This window comes from Grammomys surdaster, unplaced genomic scaffold (genome assembly GCF_004785775.1).
Source record: "Grammomys surdaster isolate TR1022 unplaced genomic scaffold, NIH_TR_1.0 189, whole genome shotgun sequence".
NCBI lineage: Eukaryota > Metazoa > Chordata > Mammalia > Rodentia > Muridae > Grammomys > Grammomys surdaster.
In genome coordinates, this window is record NW_021604634.1 from 8,528,745 (window position 1) to 8,550,676 (window position 21,932).

The 21,932-nt window shown below is 34.1% G+C and overlaps 1 protein-coding gene across 1 annotated transcript in view; it reads left to right on the forward strand.

Annotated features, from left to right (window-relative positions):
* Rttn (rotatin) overlaps positions 1-21,932 on the forward strand; it is a 181,568-nt gene that overhangs the window by 73,548 nt on the left and 86,088 nt on the right. Inside the window, exons 23-27 of the mRNA XM_028768961.1 lie at positions 4,778-4,966; positions 5,491-5,730; positions 6,898-7,042; positions 11,691-11,845; positions 19,036-19,255. Of these exons, the coding sequence (XP_028624794.1) occupies positions 4,778-4,966; positions 5,491-5,730; positions 6,898-7,042; positions 11,691-11,845; positions 19,036-19,255 (949 nt within the window). The remainder of the gene's footprint in view (positions 1-4,777; positions 4,967-5,490; positions 5,731-6,897; positions 7,043-11,690; positions 11,846-19,035; positions 19,256-21,932) is intronic.

Here is a 21,932-nt window from a genome sequence, read left to right on the forward strand (position 1 = left end):
TCGATTGTATTCCATTGATCAACTTGTCTGTTTCTGTACTGATACACTGATTTTATCACTATTGCTCCATAGTACAACTTGAGGTCAGGGATAGTGATTCCTCTAGTAATTCTTTTATTGTTCAGGATAGCTTTGGCTCTCCTGGGTTTTTTTGTTTTTCCATATGAAGTTGAGAATTCCTCTTTAATGTCTGTTAAAATTGGGTTAGAATTTTATGAGAACTGCATTGAATCTGTAGATTGCTTTTTGTAAGTTTGCCATTTTCACTATGTTATTCTTGCTGACCCATGAACATAGAAGATATCCATCTTCTAAGGTCTTCTATTTCTTTCTTAAGGGACTTGAAGTTCTTGTCATACAGATTTTTACTTGCTGGGTTAGAGTTTCACCAAGATATTTTATATTGTTTATGGCTAATAAGAAGGGTATTGTTTCTCTAATTTCCTTCTTAGCCCATTTATGTTTTGTATAAAGAAATGCTGCTATTTTCTTTGAATCAATTTTATATGCATCATTTCTTCTGAAGTTTTATTTATTTTATTTTATCAGGTGTAGGAGTTCTCTGGTAGTATTTTGGGGGTCACTTAAGTATACTATCATATCATCTATGAGTATACCTTGACTTCTTTCTTTCCAATTTGGATCCCCCTGATCTCCTTTGTTGTCTCATTGCTCTAGCTAGAACTTCAAGTACTATATTGAATAGATAGGGAGAGGGTGGACAGCCTTGTCTTGTCCCTGATTTTAGTGGGATTGTTTCAAGTATTTCTCCATTTAATTTGATATTGGCTGTTGGTTTGATGTATATAGCTTTTATTATGGTTAGTTATGTGCCTTGAATTCCTGATCTCTTGTTGGATTTTGTCAAAGACTTTTTCCGTATCTTGTGAGATGTTTATTTGATTTTTTCTTTGAGTTTGTTTACATAGTAGATTATATTGATGGATTTTCATATATTAAACCATCCCTGCCTTCCTGGAATGAATCCTATTTGATCTTAATGAATGATGTTTTTGGATTAATTTTGCCAGAATTTTATTGAGTATATTTATAAGTGAAGTTGGTCTGAAATTTTCTTTCTTTGTTGGTTCTTTGTGTGGTTTAGATATCATGGTAACTGTGTGAAATGAAGACTTCTGGTTTCTTTGGAGAATCAGTTATATCAAATGGTGTTTTGCTGGGGCAAACACATGAAAAAATGCTTTCCTGAAGTGGGCACAACTGAAAGGATGCTTTGCTAAAGCTGACACATGAAGGAACAGTTTGCTGAAGCAGACACAAGTGAAAGGATGTTCTGCTAAAGCAAGTACATGTTAGGGCACATGATGAAAGATATTCGCTAAGGACATACATATATTGGTTCACCTTACATTGAGCTGTTGAGCTCCATTTATTGTAACTCCACAGAGAGAAAGGCACCAAAAAACTTTCTTGTGAGGCTCCTATAGCTTCTTGCCACTTTTGTAGACTCCAGCAGACTGGCAGAGTGATGTCAGGTTGTACAGACTCATGTGGAGTTTTGCTAAGACAGACTCGTATGCTGAGGCAAGATGCATGGTGAGACAAGACCCATGAAGGACTTATGATATTTGGACGGAACATAAATAGGACTCATCAGACTATGAGAGGGGCTTACTTGCATAGCTAGCTTTGCAATGCTTCTTGGTCTCTTGTCTTCGCTGATCTTCACTTCGTTGAGAGAGGCATGGTAAAGAACTTCTGACCTAATTGCTCTTGCTGACTCATGCTGATTCAGCTGAGGCCTGGCTGTTTCTGCTGTGACTGCTATTGATTCATGTTTGCTCTTCACACACTACTGAACTGGACAGTTGGTATTTTCATGGAATATTTGAGAATGGATGGAGCTGCCACTACTGACTCCTGTAAACTGAACTGCTGATTTTTGGACAAAACAGATGGGATTTGTTCCAAAGAACAATTTCTAAACAGTTCCACTCCCTCCCCCTACACCCCTCAACCCCCTATCCTAATAACCTTTCTTTTCTACCACCTCTGGTGGGTGATGGGCGAGAAGGGAGGTTAAAACATTTAAGAACATTTTGCTGAAGCAGACACAGGTAAAATGGTGATTTATTAAAACAAATACATATATTTTAAAAATAGGGTTTGAGAAAAAAAATAAAAGCCTACACTGTGGCCTCATGGAATGAATTAGTGATCTTTCTATTTCTATTTTGTGGAATAGTTTGAGGATATTTGTTTTAGCACTTCTTTTAATGTTTGGAAGAAATCTGTACTAATCCAGGGCTAATTCTGCATCTAGTCCTGGGCTTTTTTTGGTTAAGAGGTGTTTGTTTGTTTGTTTGTTTGTTTGTTTGTTTGTTTTTGCAACTGCTTTTATTTTCTTAGGGGTTATGAAACTGTTTAGGTAGTTTACCTGATCTTTGGTACATGATGTCTGCCTAGAAATCATTCATTTCATCTAGATTGTCCAGTTTTGTTGAATATAGGCTTTTGGAGTAAAATCTGATGATCTTTTGAACTTCCTCAGTTTCTGTTGTTATGTTTTCCATTTCATTTCTGATTTTGTTAATTTGAATACTGTCTCTGAACTTTTTAATTAGTTTGGCTAAGGGTTTGTTGAGTTTTTCAGAGAAGTAGACTTTGGTTATTTTGATTTCAGTCCTGAGTTTGACTATTTTCTGCCATCTACTCCTTTTTTTTTTTCTAGAGCTGTCAGGTGTGCTGTTAAGTTGCTAGTGTATGATCTCTCCAGTTTCTTTATGAAGGCACTTAGTTCTATGAATTTTCCTCTTAACACTGCTTTCATTGTGTCCTGTAAGTTTGAGTACATCATGACTTCATTTTCATTGAACTCTAGAAAGTTTTTAATTCTACCATGTTATCATTGAGTAGAGAGTTATTCACTTTCCATGAGTATGTGGGTTTTCTGTTGTTTTTGTTGTTATTGAAGTCCAGCCTTAGTCTGTGGTGATCTGATAGAATATATGGGATTACTTCAATCTTCTTGTATTTATTGAGTCTTGCTTTGTGCCTAATTATATCGTTAATTTTGGAGAAGGTTCCATGAGGTGCTGAGAAGAAAGTATATTCTTTTGTCTTGGGGGTGAAATGATCTATAAAAATCTGTTAAATCCATTTGGTTCATAACTTCTGTTGGTTTCATTTTGTCTCTGTTTCGTTTCTGTTTTGATGACCTATACATTGTTGAGAATGGAGTTTTGAAGTCTCCCATTGTGTGTGATTCATTGTGTGTTTTGAACTTTAGTAAAATTTCTTTTATGACTGAGGGTGTCCTTGCATTTGGGGCATAGATGATCAGAATTGAGACTTTATCTTGGTGAATTTTTCCTTTGATAAATATCAAGTGTCCTTTCCATCTCTTTTGATTACTTTTGGTTGAAAGTTTAGTTTATTACAATGGCTACACCAGCTTCTTTATTGGAACCATTTGCTTGGGAATGTTTTTTCTAGCTCTTTACTCTGAGGTAGTGTTTTCTCTGTTGCTGAGGTGTGTTTCTTGTATACCTCAGAATGATGGATCCTGTTTACCTATCCAGTCTCTTTGCCTGTGTCTTTTTATTGAGGTATTGAGTCCATTAATGTTGAGAAATATTAATGACCAATGATTTTTAGTTTCTGTTATTGTTGTAGGTGGTACTGTGTTTGTGTGATTCTCTTCTTTTGGGTTTGTTGTGAGATGATTAATTTCTTGTGTTTTCTTAGGTGTATTTACCCTCCTTGTGTTGGAGGGTTTTTTTTTAATCTATTATCCTCTGTAGGGCTGCATTAGTAGAAAGATACTATTTAAGTTTCATGTTTTCATGGAATATCTTGGTTTCTTCATCTATGGTGATTGAGAGTTTTTCTGGGTATAGTAGTCTGGGCTGATATCTGTCGTCTCTTAGGGTCTAGGTGACATCTATCCAGGATCTTTTGGGCTTTTAGAGTCTCTGTTGAGAAGTCTGGTGTAATTCTGATAGGTATGCCTTTTACTTGCCCCTTTTCCTTTACAGATTTTAATATTCTTTCTTTGTTCTGTAGTTTAGTGTTTTAATTATTATGTGGCAGGAGGATTTTCTATTCTAGCCAAATCTATTTGGTGGTTTGTAGGCTTCTTGTACATTTATGTCTGTCTCTTTCTTTAGGTTAGGGAAGTTTTCTCCTATTATCATTATTATTATTATTTTTTAAAGATACTTTCTGGCCCATCTTCATCCTCTTCTATTCTTATTATTCTTATATTTGGTCTTTTCATATTGTCCCAAATTTCCAAGATGTTTTGGGTTTGAAACTTTTTACACTTGGTATTTTCTTTCACCAATGTATCAATATCTTCTATGATATCTTTTATACTTGAGATTCTCTCTTCTATCTTTTGTGTTCAGTCAGTTTTGTTTGTATCTGTAGTTCCTGTTCTTTTTCCTAGGTTTTCCATCTTCAGGGTTGTCTCCATTTGTTTTTTTCTTTATTGTTTCTATTTCCATTTTTTAGGTCTTGGACTATTTTGTCCATTTCCATCACAATTCTTGTTTTAGCCAACTACTTTTAATGCTCAATATACTATAGTCATGTTCCTGACTTCAAGGATCACTGGCTATCTCCTGCAACAACCCTATGAATGTAGCTGTTCATAGGAAAGAGGAGTACAGTGTTTTGGAATGTGGAGGAGAATGACAGAATAATTAAATTTATGATAAGTATGGAAGTCACAAAACTAGCTCACACTTATGATTCATTATTTGAGTCCTATTACTAATTTAAAGTTTGAACTATTTAAATTCATTTTTTTTAGGTATCATCTACCAGTTCATGTGATTCGTCACCATGCTGTGAGTCCTTACTCAATAGTTTTGCCATTATCTACTGAATGTTTGGCCCTGAAGCCTGTGTCAGATATGCTGAGAATAGCTTGGAACCTGGCATGGTATCACGGGAGTGATAATCTATTGAAACAAATGACCTCTGAAGCTAAAATTCAGGGGTAAGTAGTTATAGTAATATAATATCAGAGATAAATTACATGAAATAAATTAGACTTCAGAAGTTCTTTAGGTTAAACCTTTTTGAATTTGACATTATGAACTGATTCTAATTTAAGATTACATTTTCATTTTGTTTTAGGTCTGTGCTTATTAAAAATTTAGAACTATTTGAAGTAGAAAGAATTATATTCTATGCTGTCTTAGAAACTGTATAGTGTTTATTCAGTTAATAGTTGTAAATCACTTGGAAAGAGTAAAGCTCAATGTGTACCCAAGAATATTCTTACTTCTAGATGTGGTAACTGGCTCCCATGAGTAATAATATATTAGTGTGTCATTGATAAGAAAGGAAAGTCAGTATACACAGTTGGAATGGCAATGTAAAACTATGCTATTGATATATTTATATGTTAGTATTCTTTAACTATAAGTTAACCTTTTTGAAAAGCCAAACAGAATTTTTAAGAGGCTTATGATAGAAATAATAAGTGTGGGTTTATGTTCTTTTTCTTTTCATGCTTAGATTTTTAGATACACTGCAGCTGTCCACAGAAGATATCCTTACACTGAAGATCACATACACAGATAGTGGGCTGAAGGACTGCCTTCAGTCCATCGTTCAGGCTGGAGGCCACAGGGATGTGAGGGCTGCTATTACCAGGATGAGTTTTTATCTTTTGAATGACAAACTGTCTTTGAAGGATGATATTGGTCTATGTGGGGTTACTTTAAAATCCTTGGCCTGGCACACTGTGCTTAACAGGTTAGTGTAAACTTAAGGCTGCCAACTTGAAAGACCTGATCTGAATCATGTTTAGGATCATTTTCAAGCCTTTGTAGAGAAGAGTCTATATTTGTATAGTTCCTATCATGAGAGAAATGCTTTAAACAGAAGAAAAAAAATAAATTTCAGGATAGCCTGCTATTTGTGATAAATAATAATAAAAGAGAAAAACTTGACCTCAGTTCTAGCATTTCTGAAAAATCTTTTTTATAATAAGGATACAACATAGCTGAAGCATAATGAATGTTTATTCCTGTCCATATTTTAAATGAATGGGTTTGGTACACCTGCTACTGGCTGTTTTATTTTGCTTATGTTTTCTTCTCAAATAAGTGATTTCAATTTTCTGTATGCTCAAAATTCATGAAGTTAATGGCTGTGTAGCTGTCTTTTGGTAGTTATTGGAAAAATTCTACCTTGTGAATTTTAGATGTTGAACTGGTAGCAGATGGTTTCATTTGAAACAAGACTGAGAAGCCCTTCCTGCAAGCAGTTTTTCATTTTATTTTTCCCATGAGTAGTGTAAATGTGTAACTTTCTGAATAGGCACAGCATATAATTTTCAAAATGTTAGGTCATATGAGTTTGTGAATTTGAAGTTCCCAAGTTCATTGTTAAGAGAACTAATCATCTCTAGTGGTATGCTGAACCAGTTTGTGAGATAGAACTGTCATGAATTATGGATTTTTCCAATTAATTACATACAAATTATTATGCAGTATAATTTCATATATTGTTAATTTATGAATTAAATTATATGAAAAGTAAAAGCAAAAGACATGAAAATTGTCACTTTTAATTGCTTTACATTTTACTATTGTCTGTTCTCTTGTGGTTACTTATAATGGATCTTTTATGGAAACACTGTTGTATCGTTTGCTACTGGTATAATTTTTCACAGCCCCCCTAGTAAATTGTAGCTAGAAATATGCCACAGTGGGAATATTATACTATGTATATCGGCAAACACAGCACATTAGTACTCTGTTTTATCAGGCTACTCCTTTTATGCATGCCAACTAAAGCATGTGCTAATTTTGCAGTTTTAATTATTTTGATATATTCCATTTATCAAAAAAAAATAAACAGCAAAAGCCATTAATGTATCTTGATGAACCATGATAACTGTCTTTTTCTAAAATATAGGTTTTTACAAGTACTTCCTGCTTGCACTGAAGATGAAAAACTGCTAATAGATATCATACATTTTTTGAATAAATTAATAAAGGAAGAAAGAAAAAATCCATCAATAGAACTTTTAAACTGGATTCTGGAATTACTTCTTAGGCATGTAGGTATATTAGAAGAATTCAAATTTTTGGTTTGGGAAAAAATTTACTTCAAGAAATCAATTATATTGGAAGGGATAATGCATATGTAGCATATGATGAGTAAAGCAATTCTTACTGTGAGTATTGTGGTGAGTGCTTATTGTAGTGTGGCCTTTTTGACATGATTGATTTTATTTACTTTTTAGACATTCCATACAGTGACTGGAACCATTAACCTTTGTGTTTAATTAATCCAGTTTTGTTTCTGAGCATTTTGCTATATTTAAAATTTTTTATTGTTTATGAATTTTTAAAAGTTAGTGAGAATTTAAAATTTTTAGGTAGTTTGAATTTTATACAATATATTTGTAACATATCTTCCCCTCCCCTTACCACCCCCAGTACTTTCCACATTTCCTTATCCACCCAATATCATAGTCTTTCTTTCTTTTAAAAAACACTAAAACCCAAACAAAGCAGCAAAAAGAAATGTAGGTGTGTGCATGCCACAGAAGCCTGTGTATGTTCACATGTACCCACCTCTGTGTGTGTATCTGTTTGTATGTGTGTGTACACACACCAACCACATGGAGTCCTATTTATGCTGTCCAGTATCCCTGAGCATGGGGAATGCCCTAAAGTGTGGTTGATACACTCAGTATCTTCTCATTGAATAAAAAAAAAACCTCATTTTTCATCTTCCAGCAGCTAACAATTGCAGATAGTTTCTGGATAGGGGTAGGACTTTGTGCCTATTTCTCCTTGTTGTTCCTGGGATTTTGCTTATCTTGTACAGGTCTTGTATATGCTGCTACAGTCTTTTTGGGCCCATAAGTACATCAACTGTGTTGTCTAAAAAAACACTATTTTCTTGAAGTCTTCTACCACTTCAGGCTTTTACAGCTTTCTGTCTTCTCTTCTACATAGATCCCTAAGCCTTGAGTGGGAGGAGTATGGTACAACATTCCATTTAAGAGCTGTCTGCTCCAAGGTCTCTTCCTTTCTGTGCAATGTTCACTTATGCGTCTTGATGTTTATTACCATCTACCGTAAGAAGCTTCTCTGATATGAGTTGAGTAATGCAGTGATCTGTGAGCATAGCAGTATGTCATTCGGAGTCATTTGATTGCTTTGTTCATTGATCAAAATAATGGTAGTTGTAGGGTTTCCCGTAGGGCCCATGACCAATCTAGTATCATGTATGGATACAGTTTCATGAAGCAGGCGTATAATCCAGTGTTTTAAAAAGTGGTTGAATATTCCTATAACATTTACACTACTATTGTACCAGTGGGTATATGTTATAGGCAGGTGGCTATTATAACTTGGAAGGATCATAGCTGGCTGAGATTGATAATTACTTTTTAATAGCACCTCCCAGAACTATGCATGCTAGTTAGTAGTAGTGAAGCTTCTAGATGAGCTGAACACTGTTTTTTCATGTTCTGTGACATTAGTATTTAGTGTCTTCAGCAGTATTGTTGTTTTTAGGTTGTGAAGGATAAAGGGAAAAATCAAGAGGTAGTTAATTGAATTAGTATTCTAATGCTTTGCAGACACACTGTGATAGAGAAAAGCATTTAGTTTGGGTTTGTTTACAGTTTCAGAGGTTTAGGCATGGTGGGAACATGGCAACATGCAGACAGATACCATAGTGCTGGAGGAGTAGCTTAGAGTTCTACATCTAATTCCCAAGGCAATAGGACTAAAGAGTAACTGGGTTTTTGACACTTCAAAGCCTATCTCCAGTGACACACTTCCTCCAACAAGGCCACATCTACTCCAACAAGGTCACACTTCCTAATCCTTCTCAAACAGTGCCACTCCCTGATGTCTAAGCATTCAAGTATATGAGTGAGTCTATGGGAATCATTCTCATATATTTTGAGATTCTTTTTTTGTTGGTGTTGTTTTGTAAATAACTTACTTTTAGTGAGTTAGAGATGTTTATATACTTGAGGCATTTTAAATTTTATTTTCTATGATTGTTCCTTGGTTTCTTGCTGGTTCTACTCCATCATTGGTTTCCTTCCTTCCTTCCTTCCTTCCTTCCTTCCTTCCTTCCTTCCTTCTTTCCTTCCTTCTTTCCTTCCTTCCTTCCTTCCTTCTATTCATTCATAGAAGAACTCTTCATAAATTAGTCTTTTATCTGTGGTGTGAATTACAGAAACTTTTGTTATGGTTTGTCATTTATTGTTTGATTGATATAAATGCTTAATCTGGTCAAACAATACTAACAGGAAGTAAAAAACAAATCCATTAGTTTTCTGAGGGTTGACTAGGAACTTTCTCCTTTGAGTTTTTGCCTTGGGCTTTATTGCCAATTTATTTATTATAAGGAACATATTATTTGGGAATATATTACCATATTCCTCTGTATCTAATATTTTATTAATTTTATCTATTTTATTATTTTGTCTATCAATATAGAACTAGCTAACAAGAACTGATTTAGATTTTTATCAGAGTTATTTTTTAATGTTAATTTATAAAAGTAGTGCTCTAATTTTTCTTTCTTTTGAGGAGGATAGTCAGAACTACTGTTTTGTTGTTGTTGACTTTCCTGTAACATGCCCTAGTGCCATAGTTTACCGAAAGCATTACACAGCCTGAAATCACATTTGTGATGTCTGTGGTAAATAAAGGAAGTGAACCATCACTGTACAAATATTTGGCTTTTTTGAGGTCAGCAGTGACAGAATGAAGAGTCCAGTAGTTTCAAATGAGGATAGAATACCAATATGAAAAGACAAAAGCTTGAGGTGTGAGAGGTTGAACATTTGTTATCAGGACACATTAGCACAGCCATCCTCCCTGTTCCCTCATGTGCTTGCCTGTGTTTCAGAAATAATATTGTTACAGTTCACTAGATCTGAATGTCAACAAGTATATTCAAGATACAAAGGGAGAAAAGTCCCAGCAGCCCAGCAGAAACAGCCTGCTTTTCTTGCACAAGAATGAGAATCTTTTGACAAATCTTACTTTTAGATAAATATCTAGTATCAGTGTAGCAATGAGTAGTTTCTGTTTAATTTTTACTTGTTTATTAGGTCTGTATAATTTTTACTTGTTTCCTGAGTGTGAAGTATAGACATTTGAGAATCTTAGTGTGAATAGTTTATTCGTTCTATCACTATTTATGGGAGTCACTTGACAAATAACTTGTGTTACCCTTTGGGCTATCAATGCTATTGAATATATTGATATTTTAAAAAAATAAACCAAAGTGTATGTCCTGATTCTTTCTTTAATGAGAGAAAAATGGATTTGTCAGGTCTGTTTTAGGTAATTTTAATTGTCCCATGTGTATTTTTTGCTCAAGATAAATAAGAAGCTAGGCAAAAGTACTGCTTAGGTATAAAGCATAGTAATATAAATTAAAACCATGACAGCCCTCCCCAGTGCTTTCCCAAAGTTTCCACTGGTAATTGTTTTTAGACTTACATATCTGATTAATGTATTCTCAACATACTCTATAATATAAATGATTTTACAGTTGTCTTCATTTTTTCACTAAGTACAATGAAGGTATTTTTAAGTTGAATTCTTTTACATGAAGGATTTTATAAGAACAGTAGCTACACTTCAATTTGATTACTTTCTATGCTATTATATGCACTAGTGATGTGTCACAATGCTAAGAATGGAGTGTTAATTAGATTTGAAGTATGATGCCTCTTGCTCTGCATTTGTAGGATTTACCCTCTTTCTCTCTTGACATCCTATCTGTAAGACAGATGTTAAAACAGATCTTGTAGCTACTCAGAAAGTTAAATTGAATCTTGTCTTTCCCCTCTTTAGCATAGTCTCTGACACCAAGATGATTACTGAACAATATGTCTGTCAGTGCTTCATAATGCTTTCTACTCTCAGGATTGTTAGAAATAATCCTTTTAAATATCTTTAGGTACAATTTCTTTTTAGTTGGTAAACAGAACATAATTTACAAAGTAGAAGTTCGATTCAGTTTTTAATTTACCATATTGCCAAATATTACAACAGTTAATAACCCTCAACATTGACTTATATACTCTAGGACTTTTCGTATCCTACTTAGTCATATACATCTGTCCTTTTGGGGGGAAGCAGGGTAAGGGCAATATGACAATATATCAAAAGGTTTAAAACTATAACAATGTATTGTCTTAGTAATTTTTATATGAGTCATAATATGAGTCATAATCAGACATGTGCACACTCTTTATTGCAGCTCAGGAAACCATAAATCATTGAGTAGCCATACATAATGTTGTATGTAAGTATATATGCACAAGAAACTGTCACATACCAAAACAACATGTAAAAAGAATGGTAATAGTAAGGAAGTGTTGAGTAGTGAGTCTTAGTGTCATTTTTATGTATAACACACAGTTTAATTCTGTTTATATTTCTAGTGACAGAGACAAAGACAAGAGTATGGAGCTGAATGTGGTTCCCTTCCAGATTTCTTGTTGTACCTCTGTTTCCTTCAGTTCTTTGTAATGGATACATTTTGTTTTTGTTGGCATGATACATTAAGACTGTGTTGAATTTAGAATGTCTTTATGAATACAGTTGAAGCCCAGGGCTACCAGTTTTACTAGTTAGATAATGACGCAGCAACAAAAAACTTGTAAGAAGCAACACATATCATAGCATAAATATATTTTAAAAATGTTTATGTTTTAGAATCCAAGCCCACTATTAGACCTGCTGGTTCTGACAGAGTCACATGCACGAGAAGAAGCAGATGACATCCGGACTGCTGTCAGACAGCAACTCCAGAAAGAACTGATCAGTCTTCTCAATTCTTTGTTGCTGGTTTTTATGACAGTCTCTGACAGGTACAATTTTTGTTGCTTACTATTTGAGTATATTCATATAAAGCATACTTTTCTTCAATTTCCAAAGGTTGACTTCTTACTTCTTTAAATTAAGTGGTTAAAAACTATTCATAATATAAGTTCAATCTGTTTGTGTTATTAGTAGAGCCTGGTTGTCATTTGTTTTTATCTTCTTTAATACACTAGGCATAAATGTATATGTGTTGGAGAAAAAATAAAACATTTTCCTCTGTACTCATACTATGGTCAACACAGAGGACTTTTTCCACACTATGGTGAAAACAGAAGACTTATGACTCTTAGACGTGGCTTTTCTTTTTACCAAGAAACAAATAGTTCTCTTTGTTGAATAACAGTTGGATTTGTCTAACTCAGGTTAATATGACACACTATCCTGAAATTCCATCTGGTTTACAGGTTGAAGACAGCCTTAAGAATGTCCTTGCTTTCACCTTTTGATGCTCATTGATTCAAGTTGTGCTGCCTGTGTTCTGGCATACCAGTTATTACCTAGACTATCAGCCATTTTCTATAGGAGTTACTTAGTTCACATGAGTAGCTTATAAAATTTGTGGATGTACTTAGATTTGCTGGTTTATTAAAAGGTTTTGACAAAGCTTATGAATGGAGAGTCCACAAGGAGGCCTGGAGGAGTGAGATATGTAGTTTTTATTCTTTCTCTGGGTGTTTCACCCTTCATGTTCACCTTTTAACAGAGCTCTCTAAACCTAGTCCTTTGGGGTTTTGTGGAGAATTGATATTTTTGATTGCTAATGATTAAGTAGAAAACCCAGCAATGCAGATGTGTTATAGTATTCTTACCCTTTCTATGAAGAGTTCTTTCTTGCAGGATATATTCCTTCTTGCATGATAGGAGGCTGGAAGCTTTAGAAAGAGAAGTCTTGTGACCTATGTTCTACTGTCAGGCAAGGGTAGGTCAGAGGATATCTTCATTGATTTTGGGACATGGTCCTACTATCTAAGCTGGTTTGAAACTCCCTGGGATCTAGCAGTTCCCTTCTTTAGCCTATCAAACACCAGTGAATTTTTCTTGTTTGTATCTCTAAGATGGAAAAGAAGGATAAGATTCATATTTCTACCACTTGCTTTTTTTTTTTTCTGCTTTGGGGAGGGAATTATGAGCAAGGAGTCATAGCTAAAAAAAAACCTAAAAAACAAAAACTAAACTTCTTCTTAAGCCCTATATGCCCTCTACATCTCAAGGCATGTGTGCAGCCTACATGTCAGACCGTATGTGCATTCTACATCTTAAGCTTGAGTGCAACCTACATGTCAAGGCTTGTGTATACCCTACACCTCTATGCATGTGTGAACACGTATAGTAGTTTTTTACCTAAAGTTATCTTTCTTTCTTAAGTTCCTATATACCTATACCTATTTTTTATACCTATAACTATACCTACTTTTATGACTATGATTATTTTTATGTGTATCATTTTTTAAATGTATGCTTATAATTTTGAATTTTTAAAAATATATTAAAAATTAAGAAAAAAGTTAAAATATATTTAACCATTTAAATATGCATTTGAGACTTCAAGATGGCTTATAGAGTAAAGGTGATTGGCTATCTAAACCTGATAACCTGATTTTGATCCCTGGTTCCCATGGTAGAAGGAGAGAACTGAAAGTTATCTTTTGACCAATACATGTCTGCTATGATATGCATGTGCTGGTACCCAAAGACAACACAAAACACCATTTATACCGAATATATCCCCCCCCCACACACATAAACACAACATACTCACCAACAGTTCACACACACATATGCATACACACAAGGAGAGAAATGAAAGTTATCTTCTGACCAACACATGTGTGCTGTCATATGCATGTACTGTTACCCATACACAACACACACAGCAAACAAACACACGACAAATGTATCACAGCAGTAATCACATGACAATAGAAACTTAGAGTGCACATTTAGTGATTTTTATTATCTACAGATATTGTGCAGCTGTCACTACTATCTAAATATAGACTATTATATGTATTAAACCTTGTGTATTCTTGTTTAAATTTATTACTAATATATTTCTTTTTATATTAAACATTACTATTTGCTCAATTTCCTCTTTAATTTATTCTAGTTTGTACAAAACAACAGAGTTTTACATATTTATCTTGGATCCTATTATTTTAATAAATGTATTTATTAGTCTTTAATAGTTTCTATACAATATGTCATCTGTAAATAGTGATCACCTTTTTTCCTACTTATATGACATTTCTTTATGTGTATCTATTTTAGAAACTTTTATTAGTTCATGAGGATTTCATGTGACATGTTTTGATTACATTTACTTCCCTTCCTCAAGTCCCCCCTTTTCTCCACCCTTCCAACTTTATGGACTCTAGCTTTTTGAAAACTCTTCAAGACTAGTTTGTGTTACCTAAATATTCTTGGATATATTCCACTGTAGCACAGTCACATTACCAGGGCTATACTTTTAGAGAAAATTGCTAACTCCCAGTAGTTAACTATGGCCAGTGTCTCCATGGCTATGGGTAGGATTGTATGCACCACTTCCCTCTCCATGGTGGAATTTGATGTGCTTTAACTAAGGAAGTTTGCCTAAGTTTAGACACGTTGTTGTAAAAACAGTGTAAGTTATTATGTGCTTGCTTTAGAAGACGGTGTTTCCGTCATGCAATATATGTGTCCCCCTTTGCGGTGAGCACTCTGCAGTCTTTTATCTGCATCTTGGATGTAGATTTCTGGGCTAATCAATATTTACTGCAAATAGAGGTTTCTCAGATGAGGATTGTAAGACACATTGGATTCATCTTTTGATCTTTGAGAGTCAATTTAATATTATATCTATCTATCTGAATAATAGTAAAGGTTCTCCACTAGAGCTTATGACCCATCTAGCCATAGGTTTGTGGTCCAATAATGGTGTTAGGTATGGATTCCATCTTGGTGAGCAGGACTTATATTCAGCAAAGGATCTGGATACAAAATTAATGCAAATCAGTAGCTTTCCTAAATATAAATGACAAACATATTCATAAAGAAATCAGAGTAACAAGACTATTCACAATAGCCTCAAAAAATTACCATGGAGTAAATCTAACCAAGGAAGTAAAACACTTATACAACGAAAACTTTTAAGACACTAAAAAGGAAATTGAACAAGATATCAGAAGATGAAAAGACCTACCATGCTTTCATTGTGAAAATGACCATCCTAGCAAAAGCTATCTACAGACTCAATGTTATCCCATCAAAATTCCAATGCAGTTTTTAAAAGTAATGAATAAAAGCATAAAAATGATACAGAAAGTGTCACTGAGCAGTGGAGTAGCATTGAAGACCTATATATAAACCCATACACACCTCTAGCCACCAGATATTTGAAAAGAAGCCAACAATACACACTGGAGAAATAAAACAGCATCTTTAGCAAATGTTACTGATCAAACTGATTTCTACATGTAAAAGATTGAAACTAGATCTCCATTTCTTACTCTACACAAAACTCAACTCAGAATAGATTAAGGACCCCACCATAGACCCTGAGTCTGATAAAGTTTGGAATATACTAAGTGGCAAAAGAAATGGACTTTTTCAGCAAGACCTGTATAGTGTAGGCATTGAGACCAGCAATTAGTAAATGGGATATCATGAAACTAAAAAGGTTGTTTTTTTTTTTTTTCAGCAAAGGACATCACGATTGGGGTAAAGGGCACCCTATAGAATGAGGGGAAAAAAGTCTTTACCTGGTATGCCTCTGACAAAAGGTTAATATCTAGGATATAAAGAGCTCATAAAAATAAACATCAAGAGCCGGGCGGTGGTGGCGCACGTCTTTAATCCCAGCACTTGGGAGGCAGAGGCAGGCAGATTTCTGAGTTCGAGGCCAGCCTGGTCTACAGAGTGAGTTCCAGGACAGTCAGGACTACACAGAGAAACCCTGTCTCGAAAAACAAAACAAAATAAATAAATAAATAAACAAACAAACATCAAGGAAATAACCCAATTTAAAAGTGAAACATGGAACTAAAACGAGAATTTTCAATAGAAGAAACACTTGAAAAATTTTAACATTCTTGGCAATCTGGGAAATGCAAAGTTCTTAAATATTTGAGAATTCGTGCACTGTATGTTGGTCATAGTTATCCCCCTCCTCCAGTTCTCAGTTCCTCCCTGGAGTGTACTTGGCATACCACATCAAAGCATTCTGACAGGGATGAGATTTCAACATATTTTTATTTAAATTTCTATGACTAAGGATGTTGAACATTTTTTTCACATTTTTATTGACCATCATATGTTGTCTATCATACTGATCATTACCTACATTTGAAAATTGTGTGTTCATTTTAATTATTTATTTTTGATTTTTTTGGTTTATTTTAAATATTTTTTTAGCTTCTTTATATATTCTAGAAATTATTTACTGCTGAATTAGTGTTTGGAAAGTTTTATTTCATTCTGCAGGCTGTCTCTTCACATATATTACTAATATCTGTTATTTTCTGCACAGAAGTGTTTTAATTAGAATCAGTTCCATTTTTGTCAGTTTTCGCTCACTTTCATTCAGCAGATGGTCGACTTTGAGATTCATTTCACTGCAGTAAGAATGGTTGAAATGTTCCTCCTGTTTTTTTCTAGCAGTTTCAAAATTTTAGCTCTAACATTAAAATACTTTATTCATTTTGATTTTGTACGAAGTGAGAGAGATGAATCTAATTTCATTCTTACAATGTGGAATCTAGTATTCCCAGTACTTATTAAAAGGCCCTGTCTTCCCAATTCGGTTTGGTTCCTTTGTCAACAGTAAGTTGGTACAGCTGCTTGGGGTTGTTTTCTAAAACTTCTAGTCCATTTGGCCCACATGCCCATTTTTATGCCAATACTGTGTTGTTTTTTTTGATTGTTTGTTTGCTTTGTTTTTTTACCCATGGTACTATGCATAGTTGGAATTCAGGTACTATGACATTATAATTTTTCTTGGAAGATTGCTTTACTTATTTGGGGTTATTTTATGTTTTCATGTGAATTTTATGAGGTGTTTTTCTATGTCTTTGAAGAATGTCATTAAAATTTTGATGGGAATTTCTATTTCTTCTTTACTCCTCTTTTATAGTTTACATATTTCTAAGAATTCTGTCTTATGTATTATCTTACTTGCTGGTCTGTAGGTACTTTCTGATTTCTCCAGTGACTTCTTTGACTCACTCGTTGTATCAGAATTTCTTGTTTAAAATATATGTTATTTGTGACTTTTTTTTTTACTTTCTCTTTCCATTTATTGATTGCTTTGTAGCTGATTTATTGGCAGAGGCATCTCAGCTCCCTGCCTTTCCTTTTGAGCTTTTAATCTGATATATCATTTACTCCACTTCTTACCCATTTTTAATCAGAGGCAAGAACTCCTGTCTAAATGTATTTCTCTTTCTGATTTTCTAAACGAATCTTCAAAGTACATTTATTTCTTTAAACTGCAAATCCATGCATTTATGCTGAGTAGCACAACAGTAAAGACAGCCGGAGGAAGCAGAGCAAGTGTGCATGAAGAACATGCAGCCACCCCACATGGGCCCAGGTATCTGAACATACTCCTTTAGGGTCAGAGTTACCGCTTGGAAAAGGTCTTGTCAGCTCAAGAATGGGAGCAAGTATACACATAGTCACAAATACACACTGCTCATTATTTTGTTTAAAAATTAGTGACACAAAGAACTTACACTAAAGCTAAAAGTTATCTATATAAGTTCACAGGTCAACCACAAAACAATCTAATACACTTTAAAATGTTCCTTTTTTTTTTTCAGTCAAATCTTCTCTTCCTCCTCCTCCTCTTGCCTCCCACATAACCACCACTCTGGGTAGTTCAGATGATTACCTGAGAATAGCAATATAATATCTACTGTTTTCTCCAATGAAATAAGTATTGGCAAAGAGCACATCTACCAGAAGTATGAATTTATTCCACTGTACAGAAATCTGTTATTATAAAAAATCTTATTTGAAAACAGTTTAAGTATAAATGGTTCTTTAACAAAAGAAGTATCTATGAGAATACTTCATTTTTCACTGATTCTTTTTTACTTCATGTTAATGTTATTAGTTATAATGTTGGGTTTAACCTTTATAGCCATAAAAAGCAACTAGGGAAAAGGAAAGAATATAAAGCAATTTTAAAGTTGCAATAAGCACAGTCATATTTTAGGAAGATGAAATAAAAATTCCTTGAGGCAAACTCATTGGAGAAAAACAGAAGATATTGTATTGCTAATCTCCAGAGTAATCATCTGTATTATCAGAGTGGTGGTTATGTGGGAGGCAAGGGAAGGAGAAAGAAGGAAATTTGAATATATGTATATATTTTTTAAAAAGATAGGAACATTTTAAATTGTATCAGATTGCATTGTGGTTGACCTGTAAGGAAGCAAACTGATATAAATAACTTTTGATGTTAGTGTAAGTTTTTTGTGCTCCTAAAATGTTTTAACAATCAGCCAGTGGGAAATATGTAAAATAATAATCTTAGAAGACATATATCTGATGGAATAAATAGTGATACAGTCAAAAGTTTTCAGATTTAGAGTCTTACAATCAGCAGAATTGAAAAATGTCTGGCTTTATTCAGTAGTTTGATATGTAAGCTATTTTATGAATTACATTTCTGAATCCATGCCTAGTTAATTTTAGGAATTTTTTCTTTAGTAAAATAAATGCTCTTTTTATGGCTGTTTTGCTTATATGTTTAGACTTTTTGAGGGAAAGGTGAATTTTAATTAAAAAACACTTTCATGATAGTGATTTAAATAATTTAAGTAGTTTAAACATAGTATTAAAATATGCAAGTTAAAGTTACTTGCAATATGTATTTTTTTATTTTAGCTTTCTGCTTCATTACAGTGTGGTAATGCCACTAACTACTAACATATATTTTCATTGTAACAATGTATTTGTTGCTTATTTTCCTCATGACTTAGCTTTGTTGATATTTTTTCTATGCTCCCCTCAAAAAACCTTATGTTGAGAAGAAATATTTTCTTTTCTTTTTTGGTTTTTCGAGACAGGGAAATATTTTCTATCATCTTCTCTAACTCATACATTTCTAATGTAGTGCACCGTCAGAAATATCCTCAGCTGCTAACAGAGTACCTGAGCACTTAGTGTGGTTTTCCTCTTTTTCCACAAATAGGAAATGCTTGGAACTGTTTTACGTTTTCCAAACACAGCTGTCTCTGAAGCTACTCCAGTGCCTCCGAGTCACAGATGCTCCCCATTTCTATGGCTTACCTTCCTTGGAGAGGACCTTAGCAGGGATGGCTCACCTCACTGCCTTCCCTGGGTGGAGTGCACACTCTCCTCTCTCAAAGCCACTTGAGATTTGTGGGAAGTACTTGTCAGGTCTCCTGGAGGTAAGTGAAAGTAACAACTCTAACACCTAGCTACTGTTGATTGGTCATTTTTATTTCCATTCCAGGAACAAATGCAGTGTATATTGTTATATTTAAGGTAGATTATAGTACTGTATATGTACAACTTATAATGTTAAAATGTTTTAATTTTTTAAACAAATATGTGAGGTCTTTTATAAATAGTTACATTTAGAAGAAAAACTAAGACTTATCCAAGTCTCTTTATGGATGTGATTTATTTTTTCACTTGTTTCATTTAGCTTGCTAAGGTTTTGTTTTTCTTTTCTGGGTGTTGGGAAAGGGTGGGGTGGGTTTGTTCCTGCTCCAGCACAGGTTTGATTAACAGAGGACAACTCAGAGCAAGCAGTTTTTTCTTTCCTTGTTCCATGTGAGTCCTAGGATTAAACTATGTTCATCAGGTTTGGTAGCAAGCACCTTTATGGACCAAACTATCTCACCAACCCTGTTTAAATTTAAATTATGAAATATAACACATATCCAGAAAATATTAAACAATAGCTCAGTATGTTATTACATAACTAAAACCCACATGATTGCCCCAAATCTCTAAATAGTTGTCTAGCTGACAACTCTGGCATGTTGTCAATCACGTTTCTTTTGATAACATTCCCAGAGTCTTAATTGCTTGGCATACTTTTCTTTTTCATTTTTTATAGTTTTACTATTTTGTCTTGTATCTGTATACAAAATATTTTCTGACTTTTTAAAAATGTGCAAATGGAATCATTTATTTCTTTCAACAATATCCTTAGGAAATTTATTCTTTTTATTGCTTATAGGTGAAGTTTAATTTTTTTACAGTAATCTGTATACTACAACAATGAGTTGCATTTAGCTTTTTTTTTTTTAATGTTTTTGGTAGGGACCAAATTTGGATACTGTTGCTATCAAATTATTGCCTTTTGGTAAATATGTGGACATTATATATTTAAAATTTTTCTTATTCTTGTTGCTTTGTGGAAACAATATTTATTTATTGACCCTGTACTCATTGACTTTGTTTCCAGTTTCTAAGCAAATGCCTTTAATTCTTCATTTATTGATTTTTTTTTATAAAGTCATTCAGGCTGGAATCTTTTACTTGGGAAGATTATTAGTTATGCATTGAGTTTTTAGTAGATCTATAAGTAGACTAATTTTTGTGTTTGTTTTAGTTTAGTAAGTTATATTTTTCCAGAATTAAAAATTTTGTTTACCTAAAGTTTCAAAATCATTATCTAAAAATTCTTCATCTCTTAAATGTCTACTGCATCTATAGTTGTTACCATGCAGATATTAATTATCCTTTCTTCATTTTTCTTATATCATCTCACCACTGCTGATGTTTATTACTGTTACAAAGGAATCAGCCTTCATCTTTGATCCTTTCCTGCTTTCCCCTATTAGTTTTTATTTATATAGAAAAATACATTTATAAAAAATGTACAGCTTTACCAATGTGTTTTTTTCATGTGTTATCTTTTATTTTATTTATTTTTTTCCTTTTTTTCATTATGAATTTATTTATTTATTTTATTTCTATTCAATTGGAATAATATATTGGCTTTTTGGAAAATGTGAACAATTAAAAGAAAATGCAAAGACTTACAAAGAGACAGCATTGAGAAATACAAAAGAAAGCATTCTTGGGGTGAAAGCTATACAATGTCTAATCTATAGTTTACAGAAAGTATCTAATTTTATAATTTTTTCTCAAATTGTAATTAATTCACACAGGGGTTATAAACACAGAAAGGCAGGATGTGGGGAAGGGAATGACACTGGAGTGTGGGTGTTCATGGGGAATACAGATATCTTCAGAACCGGGTATCAGCTGGGTGAAGGTTCAGGGGACAAGTCACTATGACTCTGCCTATGTCTCGCTTGTCCTTATCTAAGTTGGTATCGCCTGCCCAGGCTACCAATTTACAAGGTCTATGACTACTCAGGCTTATAAATTTCCACAAAAGCTGCCTGTTGACATTAGCTTATAGCCATCTGTTTCAATGTTTTTCCACTGAGACCCAAGACTTGGTGTTAGTATACATGTATGACAGGCCTATTGATGATTTTAGGCCTATGGCTGATTTTAGGCCTTCAGTGTGTAAGCAGGGCTGCCCCTGACATCTCCTCCCTTCTCTAAGTATAGAAGGGCTATGGCAATTCTAAACTTGCAAAGGCGGGGATAGAGGACTGACCTCCAGTATTTGAAGGGAACCTTGTAATGGCTCCAGTCCCCCTGTCGTTGTCCAGTGAGGCATGAGGGCCATACCCGTCCTGATGTCTTTTTCTTGGAGAGGGGATACTTTTGACATCAACTCCTATGCAGTCAGGCTTGTCCCTCAGGGAACCCAGATAGATATTTTTATCTTTTATTTATATTCCCTTGCAGTGCTTAGCCTCGCAGCGTAAGCAAGAATTCAGATCGCCTGTGAGAGGGGATTCTGGGTGGCCCCTCTCTGCCTGGTCTAGGGGAAGAAGTACCCTCTTTTATGTTGGGTGGAGATGGGTTTTGAGAACATCCTGTATAAAGTAACAACCTCATCTTGAGTCTTGTGGTTCTCCATAGCTAACTTTTGATAATGTATCTGAGTAGGTTTTGCTACCAAATTATTTATCTGTTGTATCACAGAGTTAGTCAGCCTATTTGAGGCCCAGGGACCAGAAGAAAAAAGCA